The sequence below is a fragment of the Aplysia californica genome, unplaced genomic scaffold, assembly GCF_000002075.1.
Source record: "Aplysia californica isolate F4 #8 unplaced genomic scaffold, AplCal3.0 scaffold00020, whole genome shotgun sequence".
NCBI classification, from domain to species: Eukaryota; Metazoa; Mollusca; class Gastropoda; order Aplysiida; family Aplysiidae; genus Aplysia; species Aplysia californica.
The window spans coordinates 1,472,743-1,495,303 of record NW_004797290.1 but is presented as its reverse complement, the minus strand read 5'-3'; the positions used below and the strand labels follow the sequence as shown (position 1 = coordinate 1,495,303).

Here is a 22,561-nt window from a genome sequence, read left to right as displayed (position 1 = left end):
GCCGGCGTGCTTATAGCCGGCACAGACTGTAACTTTAACTGTGCGAGATATCCGAAACACTGTGCCTTGAACAATTTAAGCAGCACGTAAAAATATCACTACATTCACTTCTTTCACTCTTATATGTAAAAAACCCCATTTAAGTAAGAATTTCTTTAAAATTTATCTTTAGCAACAGCAGTAAAAGTAAAATAGAAAACCCTTCTTTTCTTTTGAAATATACAGAAGTATTTTAAAGTTCTCATGTCACACATCCCCCAGGCATAAAACTTGAAACCAAAAATACGAAAATGTGCTCCATTCTTATTCCTTGGACAAACAAACAATGACAATAAAGGGATAAAGATATCTATCAGTATGAACTCCTGTCAATACACATGGGATTTCTAGGTAATGAATAACAGCTAATGCACACTTGAGCTTACATGACATCAGAATATGGTTGGAGTCATCATACATTGTACAAAAGTTCAGACATTACAAGTACAATGAAACCTGCTCTCATGGCCATCTGTCCAAGACAATCACTAGTCTAAACAACAACTTTTCGCTCCCCCCCCCCCCCCCTTGCATTAAAAAAAAATAGCATAATGATATTTTCCAAGATGTCCACTTTTCTAAGACATCTACTTTTCTCCTTAACGTAAGTGGCTGTCTTAAACATTTTTAACTGCCCTACATCTTTTTGAACTTTGTAACCACAGTACACTGCTCTGCCCTTACGTGTCCAATGAGAAGGCTAAAGGGAGGGCTGTGCATAAGTATAGGATGCTGCCACAACACACAAGGGAAGCAACAATAGGATAACGAAAGGAAATTTGGAGGAAACATCATCATAGCCATCTCAAGAAATACGAGTAATTTTATTTGACTACGTCTTACACAGGGTGAGAAAGAAATACTCGAGTCCCTCATTTTTTTCTTGCATCAGTGTCATTATCAGCTTATTCAATTGCATGGAAAAAAGAAAAGACTTAATGCTCGTTACTAGAAGATTAGAGTGGCCAAAGAACAAAATGAAAAAGTTATGACGTAGAGAGAAGCAGAGAGCCCTGACAAAAAAATGCAGACACTGGATGAACAGGACGCTAAACGCTTCACAGCTTGCACTCTCAGATGACAGTAAGAGATACAGTAAGGTATAAGAATAAAACATGAAAGAAGGGATGTTAATGAAGGTTTACTGAATGTCTCAAAATTCAAGAAAACCATCAGCTTATACAGTCTGTGATTTGAACAAAAGAACAACAAGTTATCATCTCTATTGTGGAACTTAAAACAGACACAGTGTGGTTGACAGACAGCGAGAGATATTTGCTTGCACATCTACTGCAACAAAAGTAAATTCAGGCAACTATAATTATCCCAATGAGCACAAGCATTTGTCATAAAAGTTTCTTGTCTTTCTTCAGGTCATCTGTCTTTAACATTTTTGCAAAATGTATTGATTTGTATATTTATGGACATATATTTCATTTATTTTCACAAACACCTTGCTAAAACAAGAAGAGAACATCAAACAATGGATCACTTGAGCATGCACGATTTGTTTGTATCAAATAATACCAGATCTACAAGTAACCAATGAGTAACAATAAAAACACAAGCAATCTGCTTTCAAGTTTTTGTTCATAAAGCAAAATTTAACAATCACACCTTAAATCATCACAAAACAATTAGATAAACTCTCTTCATGAAAAAGGGAGCAGCTCAAATAATTCACAAAAAAAGCAGTTGACAGTCTATTGGCTAGTCATTTGGATGAAAAACTTAAGTCAGTGGAGTGAGTCCACTATCATCTTTTCGGAATGTTTTTGAGTTCATCTTAAGAAAAGGAAAGTAAAAAAATACCCCCAAAAAAACAACAAAACAAAAGGTTGAAAAAGGTCATGGGTGACTTTGAGGAAGGAAAGAGAAGGGGAAATCTGTTCTAATTAGGCTCCACTGTATAGCCCCTCTCAATTTCACTGACAGTCTCAACAAATAATTTTTCCAAGACTGAAATACATGTAATATCCAGTATTCAGCAATACATTTAAGAAAAATAGAAATAAAATAATGACTGAAATACAAACGCATACATCCAGTTTTAAGACAAAAAATCAGCTTACAGTCCCAACTCTCAAGGCTGGAAACACAATTAGCACTTTTTCTCATGGTCCAGCTACGATACAAGGATGTATCTATGCCTGCATTCCATTGATCAGCATGCACTACCCTCGATAATCAAAACTGAGGAAAGCCAGGGTAAAGGTGCAAACAGGGTTGGAATAAGAACTTTAAATCTTTGATTTGGGGCCGCCACTTAGGAGGCGTTTTTGGTTCCAAGTTTAGGCAGATCACCACTAAAGCTGTGTTTTTGGAGTACTGATTTCATCAACCCCAAAATATGTCCCTGGTCCTGTCCTACATTTACTTCCTATTTTCCCCATAATGTGATTCTCTGTCCAATAACAAATAATTCGAATGCACACAAAAACAAATCCAATAATATCTGACTGAATTATAGCCATTTAAAGGTAACACACTACGTGTCTGGGTGTGTACTATTGTGGAATACCTTGTGTACTGAAATAGTTAAAAGATTTCAGTCCATCTAGAGGGATGGAACACTTTCTGGACTACTGTACTGTGACCGTGAAAAGGGGAATTATAGACAGCTCCGATACACAGACTGTGAATGCCATTAATTTTATAGCTTTTCAGCACTTAAAAGGCTTGAGACCTGCAAACAACCCTTTCCTGACCATCCATGTTGAGCACACTGTTACCTTCTCCCTCCCCCCCCCCCTCCCTTTCCCCAACCCCCCTCAATCTTCCTTCTCATCTTCTCTCAACATACACGTACACGGAGAAATGAAAAGACTTGGGTATTCACATCAATGCTGGCTGCTCTCTCAACCAGAGCAGACCCCAACTAGCCCATATACATACGATACAAGCTTCTACAGGACCCAAATGCTGTTGTCTGCTAAAGGGGAGCAAAATGGCCAAACTGGGCATTAAGTTAGAGCAGTTTGGACACATAACTTAAATTTCAGTATATTATTATCATAAACACAATCATTATCTTAAAAACCATGCATAATCATCCTTGGGACAGGGTTGGGTTTTGTTTTGTTCACATTCCTCAATAGATGTAAACAATCTATTATTCATACAGCATTAAAAAAAAATCATCTCTAACTCTTGTTTACTTGCATGAAAAAGTAGGCCCTACTGTAGTAAAACTTCAACATTTTCACCAGGTACACAAGTCAAGATTTTGGGGGGGATCCTGTCAGCCGCACACTGCCGCCCTCCACCAGTGACACGTAGTGGCTTTGGTGATACTCTATCAGTTCTTGTAAAGAGGCAAAAGCCTGTACAGGGAAAGAAAAATGCATTTAATAGCATCTACAAACCAAAATATGAAGAGCAGCTGTTGGATTTTCAACAGAACCAGAAACACAATCTGAGAAATTTGGGTTGACTCAGGAGAAAGCTGTTAGAATATTCACTAATTTGAGTATAGGTCGCGTGTAGTAATACATTTACAACTTGGGAGACATTCGAGACTATTCTGTACATGCATGAATGATGAAATTCAAACATTTTTGTATGCTACCGTTTTTGAAGAAAAAAAATAAATCATCCTTGACCACAATTTATGGCACACACAAAAAGATCTATTCCAGATAACAGGCAGGTTCAAGTTTATCTAATCGTCAATTTTGTTTTGCTGTTTGTCTCAAACAGACAAACAAGCACCCGAAAATGCCTCTAGCATTTTTCACTAAAAGGTTGTGAGTGTGTAAGGCAGAGATCATTTAAAGGGTGGGGGGGGGGGTGTTATAACACGAAATAAAGTGATAACCTTTGAGCGCTCATGTCATCATCTGGTGTTCTGTTCCTTGTACAAACATTGAAATTTCAAATAAAAATCATAGTGATAACATATAAAAAGTAACCATCATATATCTAAATTGTCATTCCTTCCACTCACTACATTATAATTATATATATATCTAAATTGTCATTCCTTCCACTCACTACATTATAATTATATATATATCTAAATTGTCATTCCTTCCACTCACTACATTATAATTATATATATATCTAAATTGTCATTCCTTCCACTCACTACATTATAATTATAGTGAGCAAAATGTTTTCAGTAGAACTCACCACTTCATCTGGTTTCTCCTTCCCTATGGCGAATTTTTTATCATTGGTTCGACATCGGATTATCATGTTGTACACGATCTTTTCCAAATACACTACAAGGGTGTACGGGTGAGCTGACTTGGAGCTGGTACGGACCAGAAATCCTCCATTCTGAAAGAACAAATCATGAAGACACGAGTCAAAGGGAAATGCCATCTTCTTGTGTCTTCCAAATAAGAAAAAAAGCTTCAGGTATATATAAACTAAAGAAATTTTTAACAAAAATTTAAGAATTGTACCAAACACTAGTTTAAAAGTTATTTTCTTAACAATTAGAACCCATCCTGACTCCAAAAAAAATGCCTTACTCAATTTGACCCAGCTTAATCTGGTGAGGAAAAGAAAAAATGAAATAAAAAATGAGCATTACTTGTATTTCTTGCGATCACATAAACCGATCTCACCCTCCTGTAAATATGCGAAAGTTTTACTGAAATTAACAATTCTATCATAAACAAAGACATAGATAGGCCTAGCCTATAGATCTTAAATTATGAAAACAGTTGTGCAAGAAAATTTGAATGGGTCTCCAATCTTGCTGCGGTAGTTATCTTTTTCTTCTGTAGACTTAATAAGTGATGCTGTTTACCTCACAAAATAAGATATATATTATTAAATCTTAAATTATTTTCACTGAGTTTCATTACGAGTGATCACAATTTACAGTCAATAACACTTTGATCCTTTCTCGATTTCTCATTCAAATTCAAATCGAAAGCAGTCAAGATGCTAAAATTGTAAAGCTTCCTTGCTCAACATATCATCGCCGACACCAGCAATTCAGTCACGTTCAAATTTTGAGAACTTATTTTTGCACACTCTAAAAGCTCCATCAAAAATGCACCTTTTGACACCACCTAAACGCAGTTTGATGCTATGGTCAAGGATTATAATTTTCTTGATTTTCACGATTCCTGATCAGGACAACAGGAAAAAAACGAGTTTTTTTGTCGCTGGTGTAAAAAGTACCAAAACAGACAAAATGAATTCCTTGCCACACTGACAATATGCAACACCAACGATATGCATTTTTTAAAAAAAGAGACAAATCAAGTTCAAAGCTGACAAGAGCATCTTACCTTTGCATGACTTTTGAGCCTCTTCTGTCCTTCATCCCTTGAGATATCACCATGATACCAGTCATAGTCAGTCAGCTGGATTAAGATAATTAAGTACATTTCATAATTGCGTGAATGAAAAAAAAATCCTTTGTATAATACAAGTAATCGTCTTACTTAAGACAGTCTTTTTCTTGAAAGTCTACATTGTTATTTTACAGTCAAATGCATTGCTACTATGCTATAGTATCAAATTCTCATTTGTTCAATAAATAGGCCTACCTAATTAAAATTTAGTGTATTACACAGGTCATTTCACATATCCAAGAAGAGTAAAAGCACCAAGGAAGGTTTTAAATTGCACTTGTATAATAGAATAAGACAGGAAAAAAGAGTCTGATATGAATGAGTGCTTACAAAAAACTGATGTCAAAGAAGCAAGGTTTGCATTGTGGTCACTCCGTTTCAATTAAGAAATAGTTGGAAAAAAAGGATGGAAGGGTTTTGACGGTACTGTATTGTGATCAACAGAGCAGAGTAGTGTAACAGCAATTGTAAACTCTCCAGAGTGAAGTACATCAATGATTGCAATACTTCAAAGAATATTTTTAAGTACCTCTCTCTACAATACGTAACATAAGCTTTGATTCCAGCTTGCCACTAAGTGGAGTTTTTGGCTCCATGTTTCACCACCTCGCCATGTAAGTGACGTTTTGGGGGTACCAATTTCCTCAACCCCAAGATATAGGCCTATACCTGGTCCTGTGCTACATTTACCAATAGTCTGATGTTCACACAAACAAATTCATCAATATTTGACTGACTTATAGCCATTTTAAGGCAGCACCCTTTGAGCCTGGATGTGTAGAATTGGGGAATCACTTAGCTACTGATGGATGTAAGTAAACATATTTAGTCATATACTCATAGACTTTTTTGAAAAGGGGAAAGCTAATTTAAGAAACCAAACAACATAACAAATTAATCAAAGCAAAACAAAAGACTGCAACATAATTAGCAAAACCTTCCTCCCAAATTGTAAACAAAAGACCTTACAAATACCAAAAAGATTATCAAAATGCCTCATCTGAATTAAGACTGGAAGTAAAGAAAAGTATAATATTATATATTTGCATGACTGGAAATATAATTGCAATATGAACACAGAACAACTTCAGAACTCAAAATACTAATATTCTCTATAGTAACTAACAACAAATTTGGACCTCACACTTGTCACACCTAGGTATCCCAGCTTTCTGGAAAAGCATACAATCATAGGGTAGCAGTTCAAGTATTGCAAGTTAGGGTTTTGACAAAAATCAGTGTTCATCACTCATTCTCTTTTTTTAAAAACATGCTTCAAGGAACTGGGAATGTGTGCATGCTCTCTAAAAACCTCAGATTAGTGCGATTATTTTGTGAGGTATGGATTTACTGGTGAAAAATCAGTTTTTTGCTGGGTCTGTAAAATTTGTGAATCCCGAGTTACGATAGTTATGCTACTACCCCATGAAAGATGTTGGCTAATAAATCAATAAAAGCTCTTTTAATATATTAATTATATTAGTTGCATCAAAAAAACGTTTTTCAACACATGAATTGCTTGGTGCTTTTTTTGTTGTTGTTCCAACTTAAATTGGGTCACGCCCATAGTGTTTACCACATGACCTACACACGGAGACATCTGTTTTAGTTTTATGTACCCCATTAGAGTCAGGGCCTACTTGAGAAAGTAATAGTCTAGAGAATCCACATTCAACTAAGCTGATTCCCTCATACAACTAAGTTGTTAAAACATCCACCTTTTAAAAAACGGTTTGGTTATTTTGGCTGTATATGAGGCCTAAATAAGGTTAGGTGGGGGGGGGGGGGGGTTATAATATAGGCCATGAGTGGCCTAAATAAGGTTAGGTAGGGGGGGTTCAGCCAATATAGGCTATATTTGGCCTAAACAAGGTCACTCTATAAAAAAGCATGAGACATAATTCTCTTGGTTTCTAAAGAACTCTAGCACAAAATCCCACCATCCAGCTATAGCTGCTGAGTTAAGTTGTAAAAGTACTTTATAACATGTCTGCACAATATCAAGCATATTTCACAACAAACATCTAAAATACTATTAACACTTTTAAACAGCAAAAGAAGCTGATTGCATCCAAAAGCCCAGCAACCACCTACATCAAGAAGTAATTGTTTTCCAGAGCCCCAGGATAAAAAAACCCAGAACAAACAACATGCATCAGGTGGTTCTTAAAAATCAGGGTGTCCTTATTTTTGCAGTGTCTAAAGAAGGCAATATCAGCTTATGAGATAAAAGTAAAAGGGAGTGCTTATTTGGGCCACATATGGCCTAAATAAGGTAAGGGGGGGGGGTTTAGCTTATTTAGGCCACACATGCTCAAACTACCAGGGGACACCCTTTTAAGGCAACTGCGTTCGTTCCACTTTCATAATGGTGCACCTTTCTCATTTAGTACAGTTTTGTCTCAGTGTACAACTTATATATATCATAATGAATATTGTAAGAACAAAGCACGATACGCAAAGTTTTGCTCAATCTCAATGGTTTGAATGAGGGCCAGATTTTTCCTTCATGGGGTTGTCATGAATAGTGAAGAAAAATGTGGAAAAAAAAAGATAACGAGGTAGACGATAATTTGTCAAAAAAATTGCAAGTGCAAGTGAAAATCATAAGATAATTTTGTTATTTTCTGGTCATCTTTTCACGGTTTATAAAATGTTCCAGTGGGCTTACTACTAGATCTATGTCTCTGAAGAACATTTTGCTTGATTTTATTAGCTTTTTTCATGTACTTGAAAGCATAGAATAAAATAGTTTCACACAAATGTATGCACAATACCTTAAAAAAGAAAGATAAGGTCATTGTTGTTGTTGTTTTTTTAACGGAATCCGTTTTACGTTGAAAAAAGCGCTAAAAACAAGTTTAAATTTTTATAAGAATGCCCATAATATTAGGAATCCGAAATTACTACCTTGATCTAGTTTGCTGACTCTTTAATAACCATGAGCTGTTAAGAAAAAAAGAGAATGATATAGGATTTGTCTAAATATGACCATTAGTATTAGCATTAGTAAGATATTGCCCATTTTGTCCAATTATCCTTGCAGGTTTTAATCACCCTGTACTGCACCTCAATAAGCACAAAAAGAATATTTCTGTGACTTTGTATAAAGGTGTTTTGTAGTTGAGTTCTATGTAAAATTCTCAACAAAATAATGTACATTTGGACCGTACAACTGAGATAGACACTCATGCACACAATAACATTCACACATTACACACATACAAACACACTACTACATTTACTCTCTCTCTCTCTAGATCTCTCTCTCTCTCACCACAACCACACACAAAACAAACACATACACACCCACACACTCACACACACACACACACACACACACACAACTCTTACACTTGGTCCACTTATTTAGAATCATCCTCTATTTTGAAATAATCCCCCGCACTAAATAAAAAGATCAGTAGAATCTCGACCTTCCGAATCCATGGTTAGTTCAAGAAATCTACCATATGATGTGGCCTAAATAAGGTAAGGGAGGGGGGTTTAGCTTATTTGGGCCACAGTGTGGCCTAAATAAGGTAAGGGAGGGGGGTTTAGTTTATTTAGGCCACACTGTGGCCCAAACAAGGTCACCCTTAATTTAAACCTAGATCTACTTATAATTTCACTACGTTGACCACGGGCTCCGCCAGTCTTACTATAAAATAAACTGAGATCTACTTATTTCACTATGTTGACCCCGGGGTCCACTGATCCTTAGTCAAACCTAGATCTACTTATTTCACTACGCTGATTCCAGGGTTCACATCCTAAAACAGCATTTTGTTAGGTAGACCCCGCGGTCCACCTATCCTTTTGGGGCTAGATAGACCCCGTGGTCCGCCTATCCACTTCCTTGATAATAACTGAAAAACATGCCAGTTGTCATGAATAGTGAAGAAAAATGTGGAAAAAAAAAGATAACGAGGTAGACGATAATTTGTCAAAAAAATTGCAAGTGCAAGTGAAAATCATAAGATAATTTTGTTATTTTCTGGTCATCTTTTCACGGTTTATAAAATGTTCCAGTGGGCTTACTACTAGATCTATGTCTCTGAAGAACATTTTGCTTGATTTTATTAGCTTTTTTCATGTACTTGAAAGCATAGAATAAAATAGTTTCACACAAATGTATGCACAATACCTTAAAAAAGAAAGATAAGGTCATTGTTGTTGTTGTTTTTTTAACGGAATCCGTTTTACGTTGAAAAAAGCGCTAAAAACAAGTTTAAATTTTTATAAGAATGCCCATAATATTAGGAATCCGAAATTACTACCTTGATCTAGTTTGCTGACTCTTTAATAACCATGAGCTGTTAAGAAAAAAAGAGAATGATATAGGATTTGTCTAAATATGACCATTAGTATTAGCATTAGTAAGATATTGCCCATTTTGTCCAATTATCCTTGCAGGTTTTAATCACCCTGTACTGCACCTCAATAAGCACAAAAAGAATATTTCTGTGACTTTGTATAAAGGTGTTTTGTAGTTGAGTTCTATGTAAAATTCTCAACAAAATAATGTACATTTGGACCGTACAACTGAGATAGACACTCATGCACACAATAACATTCACACATTACACACATACAAACACACTACTACATTTACTCTCTCTCTCTCTAGATCTCTCTCTCTCTCACCACAACCACACACAAAACAAACACATACACACCCACACACTCACACACACACACACACACACACACACAACTCTTACACTTGGTCCACTTATTTAGAATCATCCTCTATTTTGAAATAATCCCCCGCACTAAATAAAAAGATCAGTAGAATCTCGACCTTCCGAATCCATGGTTAGTTCAAGAAATCTACCATATGATGTGGCCTAAATAAGGTAAGGGAGGGGGGTTTAGCTTATTTGGGCCACAGTGTGGCCTAAATAAGGTAAGGGAGGGGGGTTTAGTTTATTTAGGCCACACTGTGGCCCAAACAAGGTCACCCTTAATTTAAACCTAGATCTACTTATAATTTCACTACGTTGACCACGGGCTCCGCCAGTCTTACTATAAAATAAACTGAGATCTACTTATTTCACTATGTTGACCCCGGGGTCCACTGATCCTTAGTCAAACCTAGATCTACTTATTTCACTACGCTGATTCCAGGGTTCACATCCTAAAACAGCATTTTGTTAGGTAGACCCCGCGGTCCACCTATCCTTTTGGGGCTAGATAGACCCCGTGGTCCGCCTATCCACTTCCTTGATAATAACTGGAAAACATGCCAGTTGTCATGAATAGTGAAGAAAAATGTGGAAAAAAAAAGATAACGAGGTAGACGATAATTTGTCAAAAAAATTGCAAGTGCAAGTGAAAATCATAAGATAATTTTGTTATTTTCTGGTCATCTTTTCACGGTTTATAAAATGTTCCAGTGGGCTTACTACTAGATCTATGTCTCTGAAGAACATTTTGCTTGATTTTATTAGCTTTTTTCATGTACTTGAAAGCATAGAATAAAATAGTTTCACACAAATGTATGCACAATACCTTAAAAAAGAAAGATAAGGTCATTGTTGTTGTTGTTTTTTTAACGGAATCCGTTTTACGTTGAAAAAAGCGCTAAAAACAAGTTTAAATTTTTATAAGAATGCCCATAATATTAGGAATCCGAAATTACTACCTTGATCTAGTTTGCTGACTCTTTAATAACCATGAGCTGTTAAGAAAAAAAGAGAATGATATAGGATTTGTCTAAATATGACCATTAGTATTAGCATTAGTAAGATATTGCCCATTTTGTCCAATTATCCTTGCAGGTTTTAATCACCCTGTACTGCACCTCAATAAGCACAAAAAGAATATTTCTGTGACTTTGTATAAAGGTGTTTTGTAGTTGAGTTCTATGTAAAATTCTCAACAAAATAATGTACATTTGGACCGTACAACTGAGATAGACACTCATGCACACAATAACATTCACACATTACACACATACAAACACACTACTACATTTACTCTCTCTCTCTCTAGATCTCTCTCTCTCTCTCACCACAAAACAAACACATACACACCCACACACTCACACACACACACACACACACACACACACACACAACTCTTACACTTGGTCCACTTATTTAGAATCATCCTCTATTTTGAAATAATCCCCCGCACTAAATAAAAAGATCAGTAGAATCTCGACCTTCCGAATCCATGGTTAGTTCAAGAAATCTACCATATGATGTGGCCTAAATAAGGTAAGGGAGGGGGGTTTAGCTTATTTGGGCCACAGTGTGGCCTAAATAAGGTAAGGGAGGGGGGTTTAGTTTATTTAGGCCACACTGTGGCCCAAATAAGGTCACCCTTAATTTAAACCTAGATCTACTTATAATTTCACTACGTTGACCACGGGCTCCGCCAGTCTTACTATAAAATAAACTGAGATCTACTTATTTCACTATGTTGACCCCGGGGTCCACCGATCCTTAGTCAAACCTAGATCTACTTATTTCACTACGCTGATTCCAGGGTTCACATCCTAAAACAGCATTTTGTTAGGTAGACCCCGCGGTCCACCTATCCTTTTGGGGCTAGATAGACCCCGTGGTCCGCCTATCCACTTCCTTGATAATAACTGAAAAACATGCCAGTTGTCATGAATAGTGAAGAAAAATGTGGAAAAAAAAAGATAACGAGGTAGACGATAATTTGTCAAAAAAATTGCAAGTGCAAGTGAAAATCATAAGATAATTTTGTTATTTTCTGGTCATCTTTTCACGGTTTATAAAATGTTCCAGTGGGCTTACTACTAGATCTATGTCTCTGAAGAACATTTTGCTTGATTTTATTAGCTTTTTTCATGTACTTGAAAGCATAGAATAAAATAGTTTCACACAAATGTATGCACAATACCTTAAAAAAGAAAGATAAGGTCATTGTTGTTGTTGTTTTTTTAACGGAATCCGTTTTACGTTGAAAAAAGCGCTAAAAACAAGTTTAAATTTTTATAAGAATGCCCATAATATTAGGAATCCGAAATTACTACCTTGATCTAGTTTGCTGACTCTTTAATAACCATGAGCTGTTAAGAAAAAAAGAGAATGATATAGGATTTGTCTAAATATGACCATTAGTATTAGCATTAGTAAGATATTGCCCATTTTGTCCAATTATCCTTGCAGGTTTTAATCACCCTGTACTGCACCTCAATAAGCACAAAAAGAATATTTCTGTGACTTTGTATAAAGGTGTTTTGTAGTTGAGTTCTATGTAAAATTCTCAACAAAATAATGTACATTTGGACCGTACAACTGAGATAGACACTCATGCACACAATAACATTCACACATTACACACATACAAACACACTACTACATTTACTCTCTCTCTCTCTAGATCTCTCTCTCTCTCTCACCACAACCACACACAAAACAAACACATACACACCCACACACTCACACACACACACACACACACACAACTCTTACACTTGGTCCACTTATTTAGAATCATCCTCTATTTTGAAATAATCCCCCGCACTAAATAAAAAGATCAGTAGAATCTCGACCTTCCGAATCCATGGTTAGTTCAAGAAATCTACCATATGATGTGGCCTAAATAAGGTAAGGGAGGGGGGTTTAGCTTATTTGGGCCACAGTGTGGCCTAAATAAGGTAAGGGAGGGGGGTTTAGTTTATTTAGGCCACACTGTGGCCCAAATAAGGTCACCCAAAGTAAAATCATTATCAATTACAAGTCTATGGGAAATCAAATGCTAAGATCTGTGTTAGCTTTCTGGTAAATATCCTCTGCCTGGACCTCGTAGGATTCCACAGAAAGTTACAAAAGAACAAACAAGGTTCATCATTGAACTTTATCAATGCAATCATCAAGACATTTTAAAAAGAGAGAGAGAAATGATGAAAAGAGGGACATTGCAATCACAATAAATTCAGTAGAGGCTGAGACAAACAATTTGATGGCTATCAGCTGTCAAAGTCCATAGTGTGCCTGCATGTGCATGTGTGGGTGTTTGTGTGTGCATGCATGTGTGTTTCTGTGTGTTTTTCAGGGAATCTCCAAGAGTGTGCGTCCATATATATATATATATATGTATATATACAGTCAAACCTGCCCTGACGGCCACCCCTATAAGACGGCCACCTGTACAAACGGCCACTTTCCATTTCCCCCCTTGCGTTTTTTCTATATAATCTAACTGTGTAAAACAGGCACCTGTCCAACGCAGCCGCGGCCACCATATTTTAACACACAACCCCTATCACACCAAGTAATAACACCTGTCTTAGACGGCCACCTTAGTGACTCCATTACGTTTTGTTATAAAATATTGTGCACTGGCCCCTGGCGTTGTGGGCGAGCCGTCATAATCCAATCCCTTGTCGTTGTTGTTAGATAGTCCCTCCAACCGATCATGTTGCGTAGGCCCCTCCCACTGTTGACCAATGGGTACCAATTTTCAGCTGCTGGTGAGGTAAGCAGGTGATCCCTCATAACCCATAAGCCCTGCCCAGAACTCATACACAAATCGTACGTGAGATGAGTGGTCACTCTTTACCCAGTCTGCAACAAAGTAACAATGGACGTCAACATGAACTTGTGACAGAAGCGTCGCTCATTCTCCGAGTGGTGGCGACCCATGTGTTTGTTTTAACATGTCACTCGGTCTTCCTCGTCTGATACATTTTGTTTTATTGTCACTCTTGCCCTTGCGCAAAATCAGCAACAAAATAAATATAACAAACAAAATACAAACCAACAACAACAAAAACAAGAACAATGCGGCTACTTTTGATTGGGACTTCAGATTGGAATGGTTTGTTTTCTTCATCTTGATCAGTCCTGCCTAAGACGACCACCTGCCTTATACGGCCACTTTTCTCCTTGACAATGGGTGGCCGTCTTACACAGGTTTGACTGTATATATATTTAAACAAAACATATGTGTGTATGAGAGCAAAAATGGGGGCTGGAATGAAAACAGTGCTTTGAACTGAAGTAGGAGGAATAGGCATCAGCTCGTACCGCACGTTCAGAAGCAGCGTCAGAATAGATTTCCTGGCTCTCTTCTTCTTGTACTGGTTGTGGAGCAGAGTCTGGGGTGGGGGGCAGAGGCTTTTTCTTACCAGCACCTTCAGTCTGTACAGCAACAGTGAATAACAAACCTTTACAGACTAGAACTTGCATCATTTTCAGAATCTTTTCTGTCCATATCATTTACCTCCAGCTCTCAGAATTTCTCAGTTAAAGTAATATTATAAACATGTGAGGAACAGTTGCAAATTGCCATATGCAATATGTTTGAAATCCAACATGTTACTTTGGCATACAACTGTTCCATAAGATTTAGACACAGACATATTTCTGGATAACCTGACATAATTTTTCTCTGTTCATCATCATTGCGCATAAATCATAGCAGTCTAAACGACAAAACAAAATGACAACTTTCTTACGACTTATTTTAGTCCATCTCTCTCTTTAGAGAAATATATAAATTTCTTAAAGCTTCTAAAAACTGAAACCGATGTGGACAAATTTATACACCAAACTCATTTAGTTAGAATGCAATCTGTTAAAGCTCACCTTCACCATGACTTACTATATATAATACTTTAATGATTTAAGTTGAGACTTTTTAGGTTGACTTCAACATAAATCATGACAAGCTCACTTGGTGAAATTGGAATTTTTTTTTCACAAACTGAAGGTCATTTAAAGAGAGCACTATTGTAACTGTCATAACTTCAATTAAAAAATTCAGTAAACAAAATAACATTTAAAAATAAAAAATGCTAAAAGAATTTATGGAATACCCTTATGAAATCCATTAGAAAATTGTAGTATGAAAATTAATACAAACCTGATTAAATAATTCTAATTTACATTTATTATCTTTATAATGGAAAAAATCACTCATAAGAAGAGCAGTCGGACGATATATATTTTTAAAATATGAACATGCCAGAGAGGTTCAAATGATCCAACAGTAACCATAAATAGTACATGTTATTTCTAGAATACTCACCATAGCTATAGGTTACAGAGAATATAACTAAGTAAATCTAAGAAATATGTTTTATATAACAAGACAAAAGTAAAAAATGAACAAAACCAAGCAAAAACTACAAGTGAAAATATCACAACAAGTAGAATGTCAGTGTAAAAACTCAAAAGGTCGTTTGATTAACAAGAGAAAGAGGCAAAGAACAAAAAGCAGAACAGTGATTTCTTAGTCTCTTAGTCAGTCTTGTCAGGGCGATTGGTAGTGGTGGGAAAGTGTGGGGGGGGGGGGGGGTGAAGATCAATACAGATCCCACTAAAGAATACAAATATTTTAGTATATTTTAAAAGTTGGGCTTTCTATAGTTTTATTAATTCTTTTCAAGGCACTTAGGCACATCAAAGCAGATCCTAAGATATATATATATATATATATGACTGAAAATCATTTCTCTTTAAAAGCAGAGGTATCATTCTAACCATGCATACTCAGGTGCATTATATTCGATATAACTGTAGTCATATGAGAAAACAAACGGATAAGATGTGTAATGAGTAAGGAGCACTTCTCAGTCTATAGTTTTGAGAGAATAGGATTGCACATAATGCATACGCATACAGTTTAAATAACATGCCTTGTATACCAATTACAGTGGCTGTAAATAGTACTGAACGATGCAGACATGTAACTGTAAAGTACAATTCTACTTCAATAACTAATACATGTCATATAAGACTCAGGCAAGGCATCCACCAACTTATGAAGTTAACAGCATTTCCCTCTTCTCTGACAGGACATTTCTGGATAAAAACGACCCTAATCTAATTATTAGACCACTTCACAGAGCTCATCCCTTTTCGGTTCAAGTCAATGTCAAGCCATACATACGGACATACACCACAGCATGGAACTGAACAAGATATCTCTATCTGTTTAAGATCCAGTGCACACTGCCAATTGGATTCATTTGATACAGACGGGGCCTGCCATAATATTTTTCCTTCATGGGTGGAGCTAACATCGGCAAAATGAAACCTAATTCAACTAAACAAATTCAGCTGACCTAAAATTTTGGCACAATAGAACCATAATATAAGGATCCCAAGAAAGATGATGGAACACAGAGAACAACAAACACCTAAGACCTGAATGACTTTGAATCAAATAACACAATGAGAAAAACCTAGCTGATCAGGAAGAGAGACAACAGAAAGGAGTGGGGGTACTATGATTGTCAACGTCTGCTCCAGACCTGACACCCAAAGAAAAAAAAAGATGATGAGTGGACTGGATGTAAGAACTATTTATTTTATTTGTTTTTTTTCTGAAGTATATACCATCAAAAGGAGTCTAAATGGAAATTAAATATACACCTGATGCACAGATTATCTACATAAAAGGAAAGGGAAAGAATGGGGTGAACAGCAAAGGAAAAATGTTGGGAGCAAAACGGGGTTATAGCATAGTGGACTCATTTGTGTACACCAGAAATCAGATTAAAGCATGAAAAGAGACAAAGAAAGGATATAGATACGGCCTTATCAGTGTCCTAGCATTCATGAATTGTCAAGAGAATATACTAAAAAAAAAATAATGATCTGTAAAATACAATTTTGAAGTTAAAATGTACCATCTGAAAATGCAATAAATCTATTTCTGAAGCCCTTAACCTTTTAAATCAGCCCTCAAAAGACCCCATGCATACATGCACCACTTCCACTGCAAACAAGTTCAAGGTTGGGCATACCGGGAAACAAACGACCTCACACGGCGGGGGAGGTAACCATGTGTTGTCTACGGTGGCCAGATCTTCCGGCCGTGGTGGGAGGGGTAGGGTGGTGGACATAGGAGGCAGCAGCTCTGTCTTCCCCATCGTCACACCACCCTCCCCACCCTCTTCAAAACTAGGTGGCAGCGGCCATGGTGGAAGGTCAGGGGCGATGGACGGGGGAGGGTCAGGGACACGGGAGCAAAGGTCAAGGGGACGGGGGAGGTCACTGGCCCGTGGAGGAAGAGGCGGGATCGGGGGCATAAATGTTGGAGTCCGAGCCGAACTGTGGCCATTGGCTTGAGAAGCTGAAACATTACATTTGCAAGAACGATAAGTTGTTGGCTGAAATATTCCATTTGGGGAAGTCGACTGGTAAATTGTTGGTTGAAATATATTACATTCGGAGCACTGGGAAGTTGTCGGCTGAAATATTACATTTGGACTACTTGTATAGTAATGGCTGAAATATTACATTCGAAGATCTGGTAAGGTGTTGGCTCAAGTATTACTTAGCAGTACAACAAAGTTGTAGGCTGCATGTAGTCATATAGAGTCGGTTAATTCTTGGCTGTAATATTATAATATATTCTGGAGTACCAGTAAGCTGCTGACTGAAAGAATATATATTTGGAGTACACGTACTAGTAAGTTGCTGACTGAAATATTACATTTGGAGTACATGTAAATGTAACAGAAAGTTGCGGGCTGAATTGTTTCAAAGTATTGTCTCTTCGCTCAAGGCAAGGATCATGAAGATAGCCTTAATTACAGAACACTTCTTTGTAGCTCAGCTGCACTTTTATGTTAGTTAGACACATTGATATTTTAGCTATACCCATACCCAGCTTAAACATGTGGGGAGAGGTGGGTTGAGAAATGGTCGGGGGGGGGGGAGGGGGGGTTGAGAAGAGGAGATCAAAAGAGACGAGATCTATAGGCTCTTGAAAAGGGCAAAAACATGACGTCAAACTTTGTAAATAATTTGTAATACTGAATGGTTTTTTATTGTATAGGACAAGACAATCAAAGAGAAATTTATCCAACAAATTTAGCTTGGAACACGAATAAATCACAGAAACCTCTTTAGATCTATTTGTTATCTATACTATTTAAATAAAGATATACATCTGTTTGATTCATTCTTTCATTATATTGGCGTTCTCTGAATATAAATGATTATTAGTGAATTCAGAATGCTGCAACTAAAAAAGGAAGACAGAGAATAATAATACACACAAGTACACATTATATCAAATTGATCTAAAAGACAAGATTAAATTTTCAATCTCAAGGCCCCCCCCCTCCTCCCTCCCACCCCCCAAAAAGTAGACAAGAAAGCACAAAAGGCCAGAGCCTGGTTAGGACGGGAGCATCCCAGAAGGTAAAAATGATGGTAAAAATTATTTTTTTTCAAACTTCAGGAATGAAAGAGAGAGTCTTACTATGCAAATAAATAGCAGTATTGGCTTTGGAGAACAAGAACTACTAAAGCAGCACAAAATAAATATGTTACACGTTAAAACATAAAACTTGAATGAAGTGTTAAAAGGGAAAAAAGCTAGGGCAACTGAGGCTTGGTGAAAAGGGGGGAGGAGGGGGGTGGTGATGGTGGAAGACAAAAGTTTGGGAAATGGAAGGGGAGGGAGGAAGACAAAAGTTTGGGGGGTGGGGGGGGGGGGGTTCAGTTGCCAAGTTTGTTACAGTGGTGTACAGAAACTATACCTCTGCAACCCAATACACAATTCAGATTACCCCCCCAAAAAATAAATCACTGACATAGCTTCAGAAAACTCTGCCTCACCTAACATCCTGCCCTCTAGATAATCAATGGAAATGTTTCAGTGCACTCCAGATAAATATTGAACTTATTATTATTTTTGCAGTTTTAGTTTTTACTTTTAAATAAAATGAGCAGATTACATTATCTGCATTCATTCTATTTCAGTCAAAACTTAGAAGTACTATCTGCTAGATTTACAAAAATACAATCTATTTCAGAGAAATTTAAAGATTTCTAAACTCTAACTTCTTGTCGAAAAATAAAAAAAGATATATATGGGTTATCTGGTTCATGTATTGGGGTCACAAAATTATTAAGTGTTTAGGGTAAAGCTCAAGAAAAGCGCTCCACTAGGATTTAGCACACTGATGACCATTTCATAGAGGAACAGTTTCAGGGTAAGCACCATATACCCCAAATTTAAGTGTTTTAACAATGAAGTAGCCTATCCTTTCAAACAGTCATAATAATAATTTATCCTCCTCTAAAATGTGATGTATCTTTCTATAAAAATCAATGTCTTTGAAATCAGACAAAGCTTGGAACATTAATACTGATTACTTCTCCCTTTGCCATGAAACTTTACACACATAGACTTGTTGTCCACCTGCATGGAAAATTTAAAAAAAATTAAAATTGATATCTAAATGCAAAATGGTACACAGTGAAAAAAGAAAGGAGGGGGGGGGGGGGAGATTTGGGGATGGAGGCAATTCTTGACTTTCACAGTGTTTAGTACTACACAATCAAGGGTGACCAGCTACTGGCAGCCAACACGAACAAAAGAAAAAATATAAATGTGGTGCAGAAGAAAGCGGAGAAGTGTCAAGACCTTTCCATGATCAGAGTGCCACTGAGGAACAGGCGGCAAGACAAGAACCTTGGTCGGAGCGGTAGTCGGACTGGTGATAGTGCCAGGAATGTTTGGTAATGGCCGCACTGACAGTTGACCTCCAGACGCAGAAGAAGTGGAACCACCACTGGTATTGTCGTCAAAACTATTGTCCGGACTCTTGAAATCTGACTTGGAAGGGATGGGGGGCTGATCTCTGTTGCCCGGTTTGGGGAGCAGGCCCGGCCGTGCTGCTATCGCAGGTTTTTCTGCTGTGGCAGGTTTCACTGGAAGTGCTGGTAGTTCTTTTTTTGTGGGCACAGAGTTGTTGTTTCCCGCAGCATGTTTTCCTCTTTGGTTTGTCGGTGGCTTTTTAGCCTCAAATGAACTGGGGCTGCCCCCCACCACTGACAATGTAAAAATACCATTTCGGTGCATAATCAAATGAATGAATACATAAAAATGATTTTAGATTTTTTAAAAAAAGAATATATATGAGGGGCATCGTGGTTAAATCTGGCACTCGTCAAAATAATTAAATCCGAAAATCAGCATTTTTCAGCCAGTTCAGACATTTTTTTCGAATTTTTGTTTTTTGGCTCAACACCTCGTATGTCCATTCAAAAACACTTTTAGGTGTGGATTTAATGAAAAAAACGTTGATTAAAGGCACAAAAAATGTAAATTTGCAATTTCCAAGGACTCTTAAGCTATGGAAGTCGCCAAAATTTGGCGGAGATTTTCTCGCTAATTTTACTTTTGAAACCAGGAGACCTCACCTCCTTCAATCGCCTATATCTCGACTTCTGTTTAAGATAAATGAATATTTTTTTCAGCGAAAACAAGGCAAATGAGTAACCTTTAAGATGATACCAATAACGCCATATGCCCAAGAATTAATGAGCACCTGATTCTACTGCGTCGTGACATATATATATATATACACACAGTATACAGTATACAGTCAAACCTGCCTTACCAGAAACCCGTTTAAGACGGAAACATTCATAACGGAATTTCCCTGCTCCCCCCTTGATAAATCCCTCTATAATTACCTGTATAAAACGGAAACCTGCCGATCACTGAAACTGAAAGAGAAATTTCTTCTCTTTGGAGGGTTTTTACTTGCACTTGCAGATGGAATATGTTTTTTCCACTCAGCCCAGATTTGAAACAAAACTATCAAGTTTGGTTTCATTTGCTCAAACCTTTAAGCCATGCCGTCTGGCAAGGAAGAGGAGTCATTGGGTGCAACTTTGGGGTAGATTTTACTCAATCTATGTGAGCCCTGAGCGGTACAGATGGTAAGGGTGGTGTGGGTACGAATTCTCAGTGATGCTCCAGCACGAAAACTTTCCTGGCTAGCCAGAGGCCAGAGGTGTGAAATTAGTTTGAACAATGCCAGCAGCCCTGATCGTACAGCCAGCTGAGAAAAAAGTTCCTTGAATCGTCGTTATATGCACAGGTGTAACGGCATAGTTTGACTGTGCTTAGAACACAAAAGGGTGGGGCTACAGGTGGAAGCAAAGGAGATATTCAATCCTTTCTGTTTTTAATATAAGGTCAAACAATGGTCTTATGAGAATCAAGACCAGGCGGCAATGGATCAGTAGGATTAACACAAGCCATTATCAGAGAGGTTAGGATTGCACTTGAGAGCAGTGCAGTTTTGACCACAGCTTGCCCACCTGCTGGGCCTCTGGATCCCCCCCTCCCCCTTCCCCCTAAATCCTTCTGTCCAAGACGGAAAATATCTCAGACAAAATTTTTTTCTGGCTCCCTTGTCAAACCTCGTTATACCTCCCCCCCCCCCCCCCCTCCCCGCTATACGCCAGGTTTTGCCAATACATGAAAAAGAAAGTCTATAAATACACATTATTTGCACGTTTACACCACCATTCTAGCGCTTGTAAATTTGCTCCTGATTTGTGATGATTATGAAGATGCTATGTAAAAAAAAATGGAAAGAAAGTTTTAAACAGACTGAAGAAACATCAAAGGAACTGCGCCACCTCAGCCTGCTGGCAAAATATCTGACGCTGCCAGATACAGCCTGATGACAATGGACCATACAACTTTGTAACTTCCTTGCCGATGACCAAAAGGCTGGTAAGTGCCTGTGAAACTTTCACCTGATTTCACCACAATGCCTTTTTGTTCATAACAATAAACATGCACACAAATCGTCAGTGTTTTACAGCACTTGCAACACAATTAGGTCACACAAGTGCCAAAGATTAGAGGAGTTACCAGAGAAAAACGAACACAAAAAAAGAAGGAACAGAGATGACGATGATAGATGTTTGATAGGAAAGAAGGAGCAAACCACACCAGAGCCCCTGCCAACCACCCACACAAATAATACCTGAACAAACAAATAAACAAACTGACAACAACAACATGCTGACCATTTGGAAAGAAAACACGACCAAAATGACACCAGCAATATGAAGCATTTTCAACAACATTTTAAAAAAATAACAAAAATGATAAGATATACACTCACCCAATCCTTTCATTCTGTTCTGTAATAGACAGAAATGAAGATAAGTTGTAAAAATTAATTTCACATAATATATTGGAACTAAAGAAATTATTAGACCAAACATTTCCACTTGAGAGTTTATTTTCGCTGCTAGTTCACTAGTTCAATCAAAATCTTTAATTTAACTTATATCTCAATATTAACAAAAGGAAAGGAGCCAACGAGAAGAGAGGCTCTGACAAAATGTCGGCAGAGCTTGTTTTTTGATACTCCTACCTTACAAGGTTCTCAAGAAAAAGTGGATGTTCCTGTTTATCCATCTGTCCCTATATCATTGCCCGCCCCTTTCTCC

At 37.3% G+C, this 22,561-nt stretch overlaps 1 protein-coding gene across 1 annotated transcript in view; it reads right to left on the bottom strand.

The window, feature by feature from the left end:
• Positions 1 to 205: 205 nt before the first annotated feature.
• The window catches only part of LOC101845144 (B-cell linker protein), a gene marked incomplete in the record, with an annotated part of 71,918 nt that continues 49,562 nt past the window's right edge, over positions 206 to 22,561 (bottom strand). The window contains 6 exon segments of the mRNA XM_035971997.1: positions 206 to 3,362; positions 4,171 to 4,320; positions 5,289 to 5,363; positions 14,363 to 14,476; positions 19,725 to 20,131; positions 22,231 to 22,249. Of these exon segments, the coding sequence (XP_035827890.1) occupies positions 3,258 to 3,362; positions 4,171 to 4,320; positions 5,289 to 5,363; positions 14,363 to 14,476; positions 19,725 to 20,131; positions 22,231 to 22,249 (870 nt within the window).